We start from the raw sequence: 18,558 nt of genomic DNA on the forward strand, positions 1-18,558 counted from the left end.
GATCCTTCTCCAGGATGGACAGAATGCAATAGATGTCATGTGACCAGAATGAACAGCATAACAGAGATACAACACATTCAATGTGTATGACATAAATGATTCATATAATCACAGTAGTAAGCAGAGTAACGAAGGAAACAATGAAGACTACTTATAATAACAGCAGCAATGACTATAGTAGAATTAGAATATTGATATAGGGAATAGTATTATTAATGTGACTAATAATAATAATAATAATAATAATAATAATAATAATAATAATAATAATAGTAGTAGCAGTTGGTGTCAGCAGGGCCACAGCATGAGGCACGACCACGGTCCAGGTACAGCCACGATTCATGGAAACCTGCGAGGCGAGAAAGCACAAAGAGCTTCAGAGTGGAAGCAAAGCTCATGTGCGTTATAGTACAGGGAATAGCATGAACTCTTTTAATTTGATAGTTTCAACCGGAGGCTCGCCTTCTTCCGTCTGACTTGACAGAATAAAGGTTGAACGCGGAAGTTTGCCTGAGTTCAGTCGAGCAGCAGAGAAACACCAACGCGTCGAGTCGGAGGCTAAACTTCACAGCTGGAAGCTTAATATTCCTGAGAACCGGAAGAAACCTGAACGGTGAGTCTGTCCACGGGACGTCCACGTGTTAACACTTTTCCAGTTCACTTCCTGTTTCCAGCGGCTCAGGTCTGCGGGTCGAAGGCCACCAGGAGTGAGAACCAGACTGCGTTTAAAACTCCGCTGATTTAAGCGTTTTGACGTCGTGTGTTAAGTTTGCGACTTTTAAACAGGGAAACAAGAGTGTACATGTCTAATAGAATACCCATTCTCCACTTCGGCATCGACCACACACCCTCAGCGTGGTTACTGAGAGAGCAGTCCGTCCTGAAGGCTTCATTCTGCTGGGAATCCCCCGCAAACTTCACCCCGAGCGGCTGAGCGCATAGAGCGGGTTGTGCCGGACTGAAGGTGGGATGTGAGGAGAAAGAACCTCAGCATGGAGAGAAGACAGAAGCCGAATCCTCCAGAACACCCCCCCACTCATGGTCAACACGAAAGTCACGTGGTGTGTCGGGTCTGAGTGTGTCTGTAAGCACGGAATGATTCAATAACCAAAGTTCTGAATACAGTCTGGTGAAAGCCACTTATGTCCAAAGGAGTTTCAGGGTTCATCAGGTGAAAGGTGAGTTCGTGGACAGTCAGTTAGTTTTATGAGCAGCTTATATGACTCTTATCAGTGTTTGCAGAGCACACCTGCACTCTGCCTGTGTGGAACCTGCTTACTTTCACTTTCACTCTTGAAGGAATAAGAACATAAAACAAAATGTACGTTTATATGTCAACAAACCTCCAACAGACAACATGAACTTCTTCTTTTTCTTCTGACATGTCCGGCTCCACTTTAAACTGTTGACCCTCCTGATCTGTCAAACCAGACCTCTTTATATAGATTTAATATTACATTACATTACATTACATTACATTACAGTCATTTAGCAGACGCTTTTCTCCAAAGCGACTTACAGTCAGTAGTATGTTACATATCATTCACCCATTCACACACTGATGACAGGCTACCATCAAGGTGCCACCATCAGACTCTAACTAACATTCATCATCCAGTCCACACCGATGGCCTTCAGGAGCAACTAATATATTTATTACTTTTTTTTTGTGGGATGTATTCACTCTGAATTAATATTTTACTTATGAGATTGTTTTATAGTGCATGTAAAATGCATTTGTCTTGGTGTTTTGGTGAATAACAATAAACACAGTAAAATAAAAGCAAATACTGCAAACAGGAGCGAAACATTAATATGTAATAGAATAAATGACAATAAAGATATGAAACAATTTATTGAAGGAATAAGAACATAAAACAAAATGTACATTTATATGTCAACAAACCTCCAACAGACAACATGAACTTCTTCTTTCTCTTCTGACATGTCCGGCTCCACTTTATCTTCAGTCTGGAGCACCATGGGATGTTACTGCCAACACTGTTATAATAAAACCGTAATAATAATCAATCAATAATTAATGATGATAAATGAGTAACAAATCAATAATGTACTTCTGTTTTCAACTGCATTTGTATAACAAAATATCATATTTTACAAAATATTTGTTTGTTTTTGCGTTAAAATATGACTTTGTAAAGAAACTTAAGTTATCAGATAAATGTAAAGTACATGTATGATGTGGCATGGATAGAAAATACTAAAGTAAAGTACAAGTACCTCAAAATTGTACTTGTGTGCAGTGCTTTGGTCAGTCCTGTGGTCCGTTCAGGTAAACACATGAAGTTTCTAAGCAGATAAATGTGTGTTCAGTTTGTGGACAGTTTGGAGGACGGCGTATCCTCTGAGGAGGACGATGTATCCTCTGAGGAGGACGGCGTATCCTCTGAGGAGGACGATAAGTGATGCTCTGTGTGTAACTGTAGTTTTTTTGTCTTCAGCTCCGTCATGGCCGATGTTTACTCCCCGACGACGGTTTCGAACCCCAAAACATCCTGGCTCATGCTCCCATCAAAGCCTCTGGAGAAAGTCCGCTGTGGGATCAAAGTCATTGAAGTGGTGAGTTCAAAGACACGTCATGCTTCTGTAATATCAGAATGTCAAGAGACGGAGCTTAAGATAAGATAAGATAAGATAAGATAATCCTTTATTAGTCCCGCAGCGGGGAAATTTGCAAGCTTGTTGTGTCGGCTGATCTGAATAATTGGCAATGTGTTTGATAACATGAAGAGGAGAACGATCGGGAGCTGATTGAGTCCAGATGGAAACCCTGATTTGAGAAAAACCCAAACTGTTGAATTGTGTTTTAGATTAAGTTAGGTTCTAGTTATGTAATGAAGTGGAAGGTTTCTTAGTCCACGGTGGACTGGTCTCTGCTGGATCTGGGTCTGTCCACGGTGGACTGGTCTCTGCTGGATCTGGGTCTGTCCACGGTGGACTGGTCTCTGCTGGATCTGGGTCTGTCCACGGTGGATCTGGGATCTGTCTGTCCACGGTGGACTGGTCTCTTAAGAACAACTTTATAGAAACATACAATCTTCTCTCTGATGGTCTCGTTTACTGATGGAGGTCTATAGAGGATCAGGACTAAACTGAGACTGGTTAAGGACCAGTTTAAAGCTCCTCACTGTCACTTTAAATATACATTTTTCTCTGGCTGTAGGAGACTAGTTTAGCTCTAATGGAGGAGAGGATTTATCTGATTTTTGTCCGATTGTTTCGACCTCTGAAGAGCTGCAGAGCTCTGAAGCTCCGCCCCCCCGGCTGCTGCACAGAACGCTGTCTCGTGATTATGAATATTGAACGTTTCGTGTGTCCAAATTGCACCAAATGACACGTTCTCAGATCTCCAGCAAAACACCTGCAAAGTGTGAAGGAGATCTGATGAACTGTACTAGAGATATGAGGAGGACACACTGACAGAGTCCTTGATTTATAGCCGGTCTAAGATGTTTTATTTCTGGTGTCCAGACTTTGTTCGTATGAGGAAACATCTTGGGTAAAGATTGGAAATGTACTATGGAACTATTCTCTGATCCAAACTGGCTCAAATGTTTAAAAAAAGCAAAACATTTTGATTTCATGCACAAAGACACGATATATATTTCCTTTAGACGACCCACAGCATAAACACACAGCTCCTCCAGGTTTAAACTCCAAATACAGGCACAACAAACACACAGGTGTCAGACCAGAGCCGGCTCTCTGCTCCCAGTCTGCAGCTCCACTGATGCTGAAAGAGTGATTTTTATATCTCACAGTTGGTGGTTTTGTTTACAGGAGGAGAAGACTCAGTAAATATATTTATTTTGCTGCTTCAGTCGTCGCTGAATGTTCCTCATAAAACATCTCAAACGCTGTGAAACGTTTTCAGACGGAGTGAAGTAGTGACTTTGTTTGGGACTAGTTTCAGCGGCGGATTAATCCACAACTTTGTGTGTGTTTGTGTGTGTGTGTGTGTGTGTGTGTGTTTGTGTGTGTGTGACCTCTGGACCTTCCTCCTCAGGAAGCTGCAGTTTGGGAAGTGAAAGTGCTGCAGAGCTGCAGAGAGCTGTCGTTAGCAGATCTGAGAGCTGCTGACCCTCCACTGTTGCAACAGTTAACAAAGGGGTGTGGGGGTGTATATATGTGTGTGGGGGGGGTCTACATGCTGCACATGTTGGTGACTGTTGGACAAAATGAGGATGTGCAGGGACGGAGGACAGACTCCTTCATGAGGACACAAGATGGTTTTTTTATTAACTAAATTCATCTGCAGACAAACTTCAGAGGAAATATTCGTATCCTTTACTGCAGTAAAAGTACAAGTACAACACTGGAAATACTCCACTAATAGTCAAAGTCCTGTTTCTGATTCTTCAGTTCCTCTGAGTGTTAGTGTAAGTTAATGGATGGCTGTTAGCTGAGATGCTAAAGAGTCAGGCTACATCCACACTGATGTAGTTTTAAAAATGAAAAACGATCTCCGTCTAAACTAACAAGCCTGAAAATGAGTATCACATGACTATTCAGGTTCACTGGAAATGTGGGCATCGGTGTAAACAGGAAGTAGATTGGTTGCACAGTTGCAGAAAATAGGACTTAATTATAAAATGTTAGGCTTGATACTTAAGATCTTCCTCTATAAACTTAAAAGAAAGTTCCAAGTCTGCAGCTCTTGCTTTCTATCTCTCTCACAAACATCTCATTTACTTTAAAATCAACACTTACTAATCAAAGTTTACCTGATTTATGGATCAATAAATGTGATCAGCACACGTCTCTCCCTCGTTTCCTTTGTTTCCTTGTTCTCTGTTCTCTGTTCTCGCTCTGCTGCTGTCTGGAGTCTCTGTCGTACTGGAGAGCGTTTATGCTTTTGTTCCTTTACAGTTTCTTTGTGAACTTCACAATAGTTGTTCAAAACAAAATAAGCTTTAATAAGAAAAGTAAAGTCTTTCATTTTGTGTCCATCATCATCCTTAAACCTTAAAACGTCGGCGTCGTAGGTTTGATAACACCGCTGGACACGCTGCTCGCTAATCGCTCCAATAACAGCTGCTAGTAAAGACAACGAGGTCAACAACACCTGTGGTCTGATGTCAATGATGAGTTAACCTGGTGGTTGATCAATAATCAAGGCTGATGTTTTCTTCTGGAGGCGTGGGGAATCAGAAGGACACGTCGTGACTGATGAGACCCAAACGTGAACGTTTGTGTTAAAGAAATCGATAAAAAGCGTATTTGGTTCCTCCTGTCCACACGACCACGTAAACCTGGAGTTTACAAACTTACCCGTCCTTCGTTTTTCGGTGCTCTAAACCTCCGACCTAGTGTTGAGTCTGTGTGAACTCGGCTAAAGATATGTGTTTAAAATGCAAATGTAATTCTGTGGATGAAGCTTTACAAACGGCTTCAGGAGACTAAATTAATAACGTGTAGACGAGAAAATGTACTCAAACATGTGACACAGAAGTGTGAACACGAGTTCTCTTCAGCTCCTCCAGCACAAAACGGCTTCTCTTCATAACAATACATATTCATATCTTAATGAAACTAGTTTTAAAGCAAACTTCATCTAGCCACCTGTTGCTAATGTTAGCAGTAACTGTTGCTAACTCACACTTCCTGAGGTGGTTTCACAATAAAAGCCTTTGTACCTGTCAATGTTTTTATTGTGAAGCAACACATAGACATATATATGTATAAATGATAAAAAACTAATAACAAATCTATAATGTACTTGTGATTTCAGCATTGTTTATTATTGTTTGTTATTGTTTATATTAAAAAATATATAATATTTTATAAATATTTGTTAAGTTTTGTGTGAAAAAGCATTACTTTGTAAAGTAAGTTAACAGATGTAGTAAAGTACAAAACTACTCAAGTAAAGTACAAGTAGCTCAGATTTGTACATAAGTGCAGTACTTTATATATACTTCTCTCTTGATTTATTCCCTCAGTAAACATTGTAAACATGAGTTTATGGTCTCAATCTCTAGTTTCAAGTCTTCTTCAATACAGCATGATGTTCATTTAGTAAATGATGCTCCATTTAGAGTCAAACAGACCATAAAGCAGGGGATGCTTTAGGGCGGGGCTACACACTGATTGACAGGTCGACACCAGAGACGTATACGGCGTCTCTACGTCACTCCTCCTCAGTCCATATATGGTCACTTCCTGTTCACTGGTTGATGGTTGAATGGCAGAACTTGAGGCTTCATAACATCGGTGCACAAACCGACGACAGACGTCACCATGACTACGTCACCATGACTACGTCCACTTCTTCACTCTGGTGTCGCCACATCTCGTTTCTAATTGTTAATGATTCAATAATTCATAGAGCTCAAGGTTCTTCATAAATCTGCTCTCTAGATTCTCAGAGCAGCAGGTTTATGCATTCATCTTTTTAACATTTCTTCATTTTCTGCATTTCTACTTTCAGAAATACTTTTGGTACTTTTAAATACATTTTGCTGCTCATACTTTTGTACTTAAACAACTCTTTGAATGTAGGACTGTTTTGTCCACACTGTAGTATTAGTACTTCTACTGCAGTTAAAGATCTGAATTCCTCTTATGAACAGAAGAGACATTTAAAGGCGTCACCTTGGACACATTTTTGTTCTCTGGATTAATGATCTTTATTATGATTCATAAGCGTCTCCCAGACTAAACAAGTTAAACGCTGTTAAGAGAACAAACTCACTCTGTCGGTATAAAGGTTGTGTAACCGCTTCACCCACAACATCTGTGTTCCACTTCCCCCTAAACAAGGGGCATTGTGGGAAATGTAGGATCCGGTGTTTTAGGACTGAAAGTTGTATTTAAATTCCACTACTTGTACTGAAGAGAAACATTAAATCACTTCAGCAGTGAAGCTTCTGTCTGATATGTAGGAGAAGACTGTAACCTGCTGAACCACTAACTGTTTCAGGGCGGATTTAACTCACATTCTACTTTCTGTGGTTTTGTTTTTCACTTCAAAATAAAAGTCCTGCTCCTCTGTGGAAACAGAACAATCATGACTAGAAGGAGAGAACTCAAACATGTCTTTAGTGCAGAATGACACAGTTAGAATGACATGAATCATAAAAAAGAAAAAAATGCAAGTTGAATTTCTTAATTTATTTTACAAAAATTGGAAAATACTGGAATCTATATATCCAACATTCCTCAAGTGTTACCAATGTTGGCTCTACATGATTGATTGATTGATTGATTGATTGATTGATTGATTGATTGAGCTATTCACACGTTTTACATTCTCTACTTCCAGCCTCTCCTCTCTGCTCTGACATGTAGAATAACATGTTTCTGGTGATGTATCACAATTTTAAGCTTTGTTTTGACTGCTTTTTTCTGAAGCTTTTGTCACACATGATGTGTCTAAGAATCGTCAGAAAGATAAAAAACCTCACGATTAATATGTTTTTTACAGTTTCTGGCTGTGATAAACGGTGTAGTTTTGGTGATGTTTTAAGAAAACATGCTTTTCAGTCCCCTCTTGTGGTTTTGGGGTTCAGAGGCCCAACGTCAGCTTTAAAACCTGAGAGTCCGTCAGGAAGCTTCAGACGACAAACGGCTCTAACAGTGACCCTGTAGATGTGATATTCTCAGCTCAGATGGGAATCAAACCCTCGACCCCGGGTTGGGTCTCGCTGCCTTGCTCTGCAGCTCCAGAGCGCGGTGTAGCGGTGGGTTGAGGCTCCGTGACGTCAGACGTCTGCTTTTAGCTCTGTGGTTCAGGGTTAGTCTCCGTTTTGAAGGAAAAACACAAAAGCTTTTCTATAAAAGCCAGCGGTGACCTGGGAGCAGAGTCTGGAGTCTGGTTCACCACAACACCCACACCCAGAGACGGCTGTGCCTCCAGCATGCACGTCCTCATGTTCCCAAAGCGCCATTCCTTCATATTGTTTATATTAATAATGCATAAAATGGAGGATTTACAGCACATTTCCTGTCTGTCGCTGCAGGAAGCAGAACTTTAGAAGTTCATGGAACAGAAGTTTAATGACCCTGTTGTTTTAAAGAGAAGACGTCCTAAAACAACACAGAACGTTCAAAGAGACGGCGGTCCTCGTCTAAAGGTTAGAGAGCCGGACGGAGGAAGACGCTCACGCTGGACTTCATTTACACTCAGAGGAACAAAGGAAGAGCGAGGTCAGAAAACCAAACTAAGCATCCGTGTGAAGCTTCAACCTTACGTACCAGACAGCCAGCGTCTGAAAGCATACCGAGGTGTTGCACACGATCGTTGCATGTGTCTTTGATGCATTTATACTTCTTATATGTATTTTGATATATTGAAACTTGTATGTTCGTAATAAATCCAACTTTAAATGGGTTTTTTTGCATATTATTACATCCAGGCGCCACAAAAAGATAATCACCTAAAGTGACGATACGACATAATTACAGAATTGCAATAACATATATTTTGCGATTTTAGCTTTTTCAGCAGCAAATTTGGCCGTTTATCAACATCTGTTTTGTCTAATAAGATAAACTAAAAAGCCCAAAAACTACAAATTACATGAAAGTGTAAGTTGAGACTTTGTTTGACAATAAAATCAATAGTTTTAAGACTGCTAATTAAAGTAATTTTCACGTGTTTATTGATTCTGTATTTAAATAAAAACAGATCAAAGTAAAGTCTGACATAGCAGAAGATAAAGTCTTCTAGAGTTGTACAGAACATGATTCATTCAGTTTGATATTATAAGTTATTATAATATCAAAGCAGCTGGTTGTGACTTCAGAGTGTTTCTGCTGGAGGGGGCGGGGCTTCACTGGATCGTACCATGACAGCTCCTGTGTGGGGGAGAGGGAGGGGCTGACTTCCTCTTCCTGTTGACTCAGTGTGGTTCAGGCGGCGCCCCGACTTCTCTTCCAAAGAATTCATTATCAGACTGGGAATCTGTGAGGCGTTCAGGAACCAGTCAGAACAAAGGGGACAATGTTCAGCAGACAGACGAGACGTTTTCACATTTATGGAAAATAAACAGATGAAGAGTTTAAACCACAGAGACGCTCCGTCATTTATTTAAGATGCTGTTTGGTTTTTACTTTTGTCTCCAGCTGCTGAGAAAAGAGATGATCTAATGCAATATATAATTCAAATATTAGTACTTTTAAGTGATTATTTCAAATAACACATTAAATGACAAAATGTAAACCATACTCATCTATTTGATGTTTCAATGAACTTTTTTTCTTGAAAGAAAAATGTAAATCATTAAATCTCAACTAAAAAGTCAGATGTTTTTTTATATTTATTTAACTAAAACTGATTAAGATTTATTGGTCAATGCTCTTTTTATAAACGTAAGCAAACTTATTTTAATAAGGATCTCTTTATTGTTTTTAATTATAGAGACTGTTTAGTGTAGATATCAACCTGACGGCGCTCTCTAGTGGACAAACATATCGTTGACATGAGATTGGTTAAATAAAGTTCTCCAAGTTCAATAAAGTTTCTCATGATTTTAAATAAGGTTTCTCTCTGTTTTAATATAGTTTCTGCTGTTTGAATAAAGCCGTTTTACCTGATGCTTCTGCTCTCTGAATAAAGCTTGACTGATCTCTCTCTCTCTCTCTCTCTCTCTCTCTCTCTCTCTCTCTCTCTCTCTCTCTCTGATCAGCTGTTGTCCTTCGTGGCCTTCATCATGGAGGAGATGATCAACAGCTGCAGCAGCTGTGGGCCTCTCTACTTCTTTGAGTTCATCAGCTGCACGGCCTTCCTCTTCACGCTGCTGCTCCTCGTCCTCCTCTACACCTGCCTGCACAGCCGGGTGGGCATCACCTGCTGGGCCAAGCTGGTAAGAGACCGCCACCACGTATAAATACATGAATAATAATAACGATGACAGAGCCAGGGGGATGTTAAGATATTTAGAATTTCTGGAATTCAAATTTTTATATTTTACGAGAATAAAGTGCAAAAGTTTGTTTGATTATAAAGTCATACATTTACAAGAAAAAAAAGCAGGAAAATAATGATAATATATTTATAATTTGTTGATAAAAGAACATAAAAGAAACCGTGTGCATGTATCTTTCAGGACCTTCTCGTCGCTCAGAGGCCGTCTTTAGCGTAATAACTAGTTTAGCAGCAACGAAATTCAGACTGTGTAATCTTCTTGATTTGCATTCTAATTGTAGAGAATTGTGTTTTTATTCTCGTAAATTAACAACATTTATCTCCGTTCTTTAAAGTCACGATGTGACCTCCTCCCCCGGCTGTTTAATTATTATTTTGCCCTGAAAGGCCGTCGTAGTTTTCCTCGCTCTTAACTGTTGCTTTGTTAAAGGAATAGTTCGTCATTTTGGAGAATGCGTTTATTCGGATCGATTCCAGTCTCACGTCTGTACAGTAAATATGAAGCTTCAGCTGGTTAGCTTAGCTTAGCATAAAGACTGGAAACGGGTGGAAACGGCTAGCCTGGCCCTTTCTCAAGTTGGGACAGCAAAGATTATTGTCATGTACCAGTGTGATTTGTGTTTTCTATAAAAAGCTGTAAATCCTCCTGAAAGAGAGAAACCACATCAGTCCACTTTGTGAATAGTTTGTGATCATTTGCTGTTGATCGATTCATTGACGAGGTATCAAAAATCCACCTTGGCAGCAAAATATTTCCTCAAATGTAGATTTTTAAGAATGAATTGACAGACGTGTGAATAGTGTTTTAATCCGTGACCTGTTAGTGACAGTTTCTTCACTACACAGTATACAACTCAACGTCTCCTTCTCTTCTTCATGACTCATGAAAAGTGAACACAGACGTGAAACACACCGTCCACAGTAAACCTCCATAAAGAAAACTTTAAAATATGCTGATTATCTTCCCTTTAAGTCTCACTGTGATTCAGTGATCGTTTCAGAAAGGAGAACATGTGAAATTAAAAAGACTTTCAAGAACAAACGCCGTATCTCTGCTGTTTATCGTCTTCATTCTCGGATCATAAAACGGCAATTAAACATGACGTTCTGACCGACAGTGAAGACGCTATAAACCAGCTTCACACCCGGAGCGATACCGTAGTTTTATCCAGTTTATTCCTGCGTTAGAATGTTTAAACTACATGAAGCACCAGTTTGTTTTTCATGAATCCGTTATCTTCCCGTCCGAGCTCGTCTCTGCTGCTTCGTGTTCTCGTCTCCGAGCTGCAGCTTCCACAGCGATCCACAGTGTTGAACTGAAACATAGGGGAGACCTGTCAATCAGTGTGTAGCCCCGCCCTAAAGCATCCCCTGCTTTATGGTCTGTTTGACTCTAAATGGAGCATCATTTACTAAATGAACATCATGCTGTATTGAAGAAGACTTGAAACTAGAGATTGAGACCATAAACTCATGTTTACAATGTTTACTGAGGGAATAAATCAAGAGAGAAGTAGAGTCATTTTCTCATAGACTTCTATACAACCAGAGGAGTCGCCCCCTGGTGGACACTAGAGAGAATGCAGCTTTAACACATTCTGACCTCACACCGGGCCTCCCGGTACAGCCCGGCACGCAGCACCGCCACGGCATCGCTAACGGGACACTTCCGGGGTTCTTCTTCTACCGGTCCATTTACGGTAGACCGCGCTGCCCCCTGCAGGAAGAGGCCTGTTACATGTTTAAGTACTGCAGCGCTGGATGAAGTACTCAGAGTACTAATACAAATACAGTACCAGTCAAAAGTACACACTTTAACAACTTATTTCACTCGATCAAATGCAAATCAATTTATAACTTTTATATGATGTGATTTTCTGGATTTTTCTTTTTATATTCTGTCTCTCACTGTTAAAATAAACCTGCCATAACAATTATAGATCGTTCATTTCTTTGTCAGTGGGCAAACTTACAAAATCGGCAAGGGATCAAATAATTATTTCCCCCACTGTATGTACAGTAGCAGTCAAACGTGTGGACACCTTCTCATTCAACTGCTTTGAAGAATGTAAAATATAAAACATATTCTGGTTTGTTGAGCATTTGTTTGTTTACCACATAATTCCATATGTGTTCCTTCATAGTTTGGATGTCTTCAATATTAATCTACAATGTAGAAAAAAAATAAAAATAAAGAAAAAGCATTGAATGAGAAGGTGTGTCCAAACTTTTGACTGCTACTGTATGTGTTAATACTCTGTTACAAGTAAAAGTCCTCTATTCAAAACCTTACTCTACTAAAAGTGTAAAAGTATTAGCATCACATGAGATAAAATAATCCTTTATCAGTCCCGCAGCAGGATTACAGCAGCAGAGGGTACAGTGCAAACAAGAGACGTAGTAAAAGATCAAAAACAAGTATTATAAATAAGTAATAAAATCAGTAAAGAATCCACAATAACTGAACTATTATATATACAGACAGAATAACTATAACTATAATTGCACAGTGTATTTGTATCACATATACCAAAAGTACTAATTTAGAAGAAGAATATATATTATATTATTGTATTATAATTATTGACGCATTAATGAGTTAAGTCTTCAAGGTGAAAGAGAATATTAGTTTCAGTCCTCGGGAACATATTCATATTACACTTTAGAGTTGTTTTGTTGTTTTTAAAGCAGTAATAATAAAAACCTGTGACGTCTGTTTCCTGTATTTCACATATTTATATCAATCTAATGAGTCAATATGGGTCAAGACACCTGATGGGATCCAATAATAATCTATAAATATAAACATAGAGGTCACAAATGATTAGAAGGATGTGAAAGAAATACAAATTATATTGGCACACAAAATTAGGTTGATTTCTATCTATTTTTCGATCAGGCCCTGAACGCCTCATAAATGTTCAAATTTAGCCCCAGAAGATTTGAAAGTTTTTGCTGAAATTAAGAATGAAATTTGAGATGTCATGCTTTAAAAATGATCTTAATTATACTGTAATTAAAAGTAGAAATACTGTGTAAATTGGTGTATTTTCAATTGACAAACTCTGTTTTTTGTTGATACTTGATTATATATAAATATATTTATGAGCTTGTTAAATAAAAAAATTATATTTATATTTAATATTTTATTGATATTAACCTGGAGCATCTGTAACTTGTTAGTTTAATGATAAAGACTTAATCTGTGTGAGGATTAAACAAACCCACCGGACCGTTAATCACTGAGGTTTAGAGGTTTGTCACCTTTGGACAGAGCCAGGCTAGCTGTTCCCATCCGTTTCCACTCTTTATGCTAAGCTAAGCTAACAGGCTTCATCTGCTGTACAGAGTGAAGTGAATATTCACACAATAACAAAATGTTGAACTTTTCCTTTAAGGTTTGTCAGGTTGTGTTTCCACAGTAAACAGAAGCCATCAGCTGACCTTCCTCTTCCTCCTCCTCTTCTTCTTCAGGACTTTGGGTACACCGCATTCATCGGCGTGGCGTTCCTCCTCTCCTCCATCATTTTCACCGCCAGCAACAGCGACACGACTTTAGAGAGAAGTGCTGCGGTGAGAAAAACATCTGATACTCACTGATGTCCTCTCCTACGTCCTCCTTTCCTCCTCCTTATTTACACTCCTACGTCCTCCTTTCCTCCCTCCTTATTTACATTCCTACGTCCTCCTTTCCTCCCTCCTTATTTACACTCCTACGTCCTCCTCCTCCTTATTTACATTCCCTCCTCCTCCTCCTTATTTACATTCCTACGTCCTCCTTTCCTCCCTCCTTATTTACACTCCTACGTCCTCCTTTCCTCCCTCCTTATTTACATTCCTACGTCCTCCTTTCCTCCCTCCTTATTTACATTCCTACGTCCTCCTTTCCTCCCTCCTTATTTACATTCCTACGTCCTCCTTTCCTCCCTCCTTATTTACATTCCTACGTCCTCCTTTCCTCCCTCCTTATTTACATTCCTACGTCCTCCTTTCCTCCCTCCTTATTTACATTCCTACGTCCTCCTTTCCTCCCTCCTTATTTACATTCCTACGTCCTCCTTTCCTCCCTCCTTATTTACACTCCTTCCTCCTTATTTACATTCCTACGTCCTCCTTTCCTCCTCCTCCTTATTTACATTCCTACGTCCTCCTTTCCTCCCTCCTTATTTACATTCCTACGTCCTCCTTTCCTCCCTCCTTATTTACATTCCTACGTCCTCCTTTCCTCCCTCCTTATTTACACTTTATTTACATCCTCCCTCCTTTCCTCCCTCCTTATTTACACTCCTACGTCCTCCTTTCCTCACTCCTTATTTACATTCCTACGTCCTCCTTTCCTCCCTCCTTATTTACATTCCTACGTCCTCCTGGCCCTTACACTCCTACGTCCTCCTTTCCTCCTCCTTATTTACACTCCTACGTCCCTCCTTATTTACATTCCTACCCTCCTTTCCTCCCTCCTTATTTACATTCCTACTCCTCCTTCTTCCTTTCCCTCCTTATTTACATTCCTCCTTATTTACTCCTCCTTTCCTTGCCTTACCTACATCCGTCTTCCTTTTACTCCAGTTCCTCAATCTTTCATCCTCAACCTCCTTCTTTTATTTCCTACCTCCTCCTTGTTCTTCTCTACCTCTTCCTCTCCTCCTCTACTTTCTTCTTGCCTTACCTACATCCTCCGTCTTTCCTTTCCTAACTCCTCCTTTCCCTCTCTGCGTCCCTTTTCCTTTTCATAACTCCTCCTTTTCCTCCTCCCTCTTTCCTTTCCTAACTCCTTCTTCCCTTGTCTACCTCCTTCTCTCATTTCCTTACTCCTCCTTTCCCCATACACTCTCCCATTCCTCCCTTCCCTCTCATTTCCCTCTCTTTCCTCCTCTTCTCATTTCCTTCATTCCCTCTCATTTCCTCCCTCCTTCCCTCTCATTCCCTCCTTCCTTTTCTCATTTCCTCCCTCCTTCCCTCTCATTTCTTCCCTCTCATTTCCTCCTTCCTTTTCTCATTTCCTCCCTCCTTCCCTCTCATTTCCTCCCTCCTTTCCTCTCATTTCCTCCCTCCTTCCCTCTCATTTCCTCCCTCCTTCCCTCTCATTCCCTCCTCCTCCCTCTCATTTCCTCCCTCCTTCCCTCTCATTTCCTCCCTCCTTCCCTCTCATTCCCTCCCTCCTTCCCTCTCATTTCCTCCCTCCTTCCCTCTCGTTTCCTCCCTCCTTCCCTCTTTCCTTCTTGATGTTTTTTAATCCTCCGTCGTCTCCTCCTGCAGGCGTTCGGGTTCTTGGCGTCGTTGATGTTCATCGTTGACTTCGTCTTGTTCGTGAAGAGTCAGGGGTTTCCCTTTAAGGGAGACGGGAAGCCGGAGTCCAGTAACGGCGCCGTGCCGGTGGGGGCGGGGCCAGAGGAGGCCAAACTCAACCCGTCGGCCAACGAAGCACAATAAGTCTGATTCTCAACCGCAGTTTGTTACTCAGAGGTCAGATTATTTTACGCACTATTCCTTTAAATGACAGCAGGAGGCGGAGCTTCAGCGACGTGGCGGCCATTTTTAGAGTCCTTTTTTTTTTTAAACAAGTGTTTTTAGTCGTCGTTGCCCGCAGCTGAGGGCGCTCTGTGCTGCGATCATCAATATCAATCAATCTTCCAATCATCAATCAATCAATCAATCGCAGCGCAGAGCAGCTGTTCTGTGTTTGGTCTTAAAGAAACAGTTCTTTAAGAACTTAGAACCATCAAGAACAGAGACACTAAAACCACAGAACCACTAAAGATTCTGCTGTAAAATTTAAGACTTTTAAACCACTCAATGAATTCATGTCTTTTCTTTTTTTATTATTGAATATCATGAAATTTAAAAACTAATTTTGTCTAAATTGAACACAAAAATCAACTAATGTTCATTAAATTATTTTAATTCTCCTAAAATTCAAACGTTGTTTGTTAGATAATTGTTACACGTCACAAAAAACCAAAACAAAAGAAAATATTATCATCACACAAAATTAAGTTTCATTTATTTTTTTATTTTGTTTCCGTGTAAAATATAGAAAACTTAAACCTCCTCAAGCCACCAAAAGCCTTAAAAAATACAATCAATCTCTGTGTTGGTTTTTTTCCTCTTTGATGATTTTAAAGTTTGTGCTGAAATGAAGAAACTCAACAAAGAAAAAAAGTCTCAATAATGAATATAAAAAAACATTTCATCTAAATCAAACAGCAGCTACAAGTCATTTCTGAGTAGAAATGATGAAGTTTGACTGTTTGTTGTCAAAATGTGTTTTATTCCAGATTATTTCTTTATTTCTACTAAGAACCAGCAGATGGAGCCGTTTTAATTCAACGTTTTTCTTTGAGTGACAGTTTTCATACAAACATTCCTTCCTGTTGATTGTTGACCATAACTTGGCCTCCAGATGTTTCCAGATGTTTCATGCTTTATGACTAAAACATATTTCTTTGAAGCAGCTTCATGTCGATGGGCCTGTTTCTTACTTCCTGTTTTGTTTATCTTCTATGTTTTTTATATATCGGTTTATATTCTTCGACTGTCATGGTTTCATGGATTTTCGTCACGCTCACAGATTTTGTGTCTTTTTAAAGTTTTTAATCGTCTTAATCACTTTTGTGTTTTTTTTAAATTGAATTGTTTATATGAATGAAATGATGACGTTTTATCAAATTTCAATACATTCTGAATATTAACGTTCGTCGCTGTTTATTATCACGTCTGATTTTGTAAAATGTATATGTTAAATTTAACATTTTCTATACGTTAGTGTGAAGTTGAATGGACATTTTTCTCAATAATTTAAAGGAATACTTCAATCAAACACAGTCACTGAGTTAATTAATTGAGGTAATTGACCCTCGGCTAAGCCCCGCCCCCCACCGCTTTGACTCCGTCAAGCTGTCAGAGCTACGTTACCACGGAGACCAAACTGTCACTAACTCCACTCGCGCTCTAAATATTATCTATTTGGTAAAACTATTGAAGAGAGAAACAAACAGAAGGTTCTACAATATGTTGGAAGGAAACATCAGGATGAAAAGATAAAGAAAGAGGCGTAAAAGTGAATCAACATCAGAAGTTTTCACTGACAGAATCAGATTGTTGTTACTAGTGTCCAACAACATGATGGAAAGGATCCTACAGAGAAACTTGTTTTTGTTAAAGTATAAAATCCTTTTTGTTAACCAGAAACCGCCGATATGTCGCCCTCATCAAATACACTCCATTAGCAAAAGCAGTAATTATACCGTGTCGTAAAACACACTAAAGTAAAAGTTAATAAAACGACAGTCACCAGCTGTGGTTCGTTCAAACCCTTGAAGGATAGACGTTGAGTTTAACTACGTTTCTGCTGAGTTTAAAAACGTGTTTTTCGACACTTAAAATGTTTTTTATAAAGGAGTCTGGTGTATTTAGAGAGAGACGGAACTCATTTTACTCTTTAACAAAAACATCCTTTTCTGTATAGATCCTTTATTTTATTCACTGTTACAATCATTTAAAAGCCAAAGCAGCATGTGTATAATTTACTGAAGTTATACCTTTAGCAGCTAGCTTAGCATGAAGCTGTTGATTTCGTTTCTCTTTGTCGTCGTTTTTCTGTCCCCGGACCCCTGGGTAGTTCAGTTCAGTGATCAATCTCTTCATGGAGTTTAGGGATCAAAACGATCACGTTTGGGTGAAATATTCCTTTAATATATTTGGTGATTTAGAGTTTAACCTCCCACCAGCCTCCAAAGCACAACATGATTTCATCCACCAGTCACATTATTAGAGATTTAAAAGATTAATTTCCTGCTTACATTTGAACTTTCCAAATGTTTAAAGAAGAAAAGTATTTTGTTCCTTTCGATGAGTGGTCACATGAGGTGTTCAATACTGTTAACTGTTTTTTATGCTTGAGTGACATTTATAAAAGTGGGAACAGCAGTTTAACAATCATGCAATACATGAATAATAAACATTTAATACACTGGAAGACTAAGTGGGAATCTTTGTTATTACAAGAAATATTTTCTTATTTGTGTCACTCATACAATCCAGAAATCTGTTTTCATATCAACATGATGATCTACAGCAGGAAGTAAAGTTTATTTTGGAGAAAATAAATGTTTTTGTAATATATATGTGTATATTTTCCACGATACTCTTCTGTGACTGTAAAACGTTCATAACACAAAATACTATGTGAGGGTCCAGTGAACATCTCTCTCTTGTCTATTAAAAATTGCTGCGATTTCATTTCTGATGTCATTTTATTATTCGGTCACGTATTAAACACATTTTCAAGAAATAAATGTGCTCTGTTTTTTATAAATATTCCATGTTTTTAATCACTTTTATCAGTTTGAATCACTCGTGTTTTCAGTGACCGTTAGCTTGAGTTTCTCCTGAAGATGAAACTTTTGGAAATTTGAGCTAAATGTGAGAAAATATATTTTTATTACAGCATGTTTTAGTTTAATAGAACAAACTTTGTGCTGAAGGAGAACACATCTGTGATTAAAGATTTATGAAAATATAATCTATACTTATTTTGTAAATCTTAAATCAATAACATGTTTATTTTAAAACAAAGGCCTTAGGCGTCTGGTTGGGTGAGTTAATTATGTGGTTCGTTATTTGACTACAACTATTGCTTATTCTCGTTATCGAATGATCTGCTTGTA

General features: G+C 39.0%; 1 protein-coding gene across 1 annotated transcript; it reads left to right on the forward strand.

Moving 5' to 3' along the window:
* The first annotated feature begins 440 nt into the window (after positions 1-440).
* On the forward strand, positions 441-18,130 carry cmtm6 (CKLF-like MARVEL transmembrane domain containing 6). The gene is made up of 5 exons (XM_054620958.1): positions 441-613; positions 2,463-2,580; positions 9,651-9,827; positions 13,364-13,462; positions 15,149-18,130. Exons 2-5 carry the CDS (start codon positions 2,470-2,472, stop codon positions 15,320-15,322), a joined length of 561 nt encoding a protein of 186 aa, XP_054476933.1. The 5' UTR covers positions 441-613; positions 2,463-2,469; the 3' UTR covers positions 15,323-18,130.
* Positions 18,131-18,558: the final 428 nt, after the last annotated feature.

The sequence above is a fragment of the Anoplopoma fimbria genome, chromosome 20 (assembly GCF_027596085.1).
Source record: "Anoplopoma fimbria isolate UVic2021 breed Golden Eagle Sablefish chromosome 20, Afim_UVic_2022, whole genome shotgun sequence".
NCBI classification, from domain to species: domain Eukaryota; kingdom Metazoa; phylum Chordata; class Actinopteri; order Perciformes; family Anoplopomatidae; genus Anoplopoma; species Anoplopoma fimbria.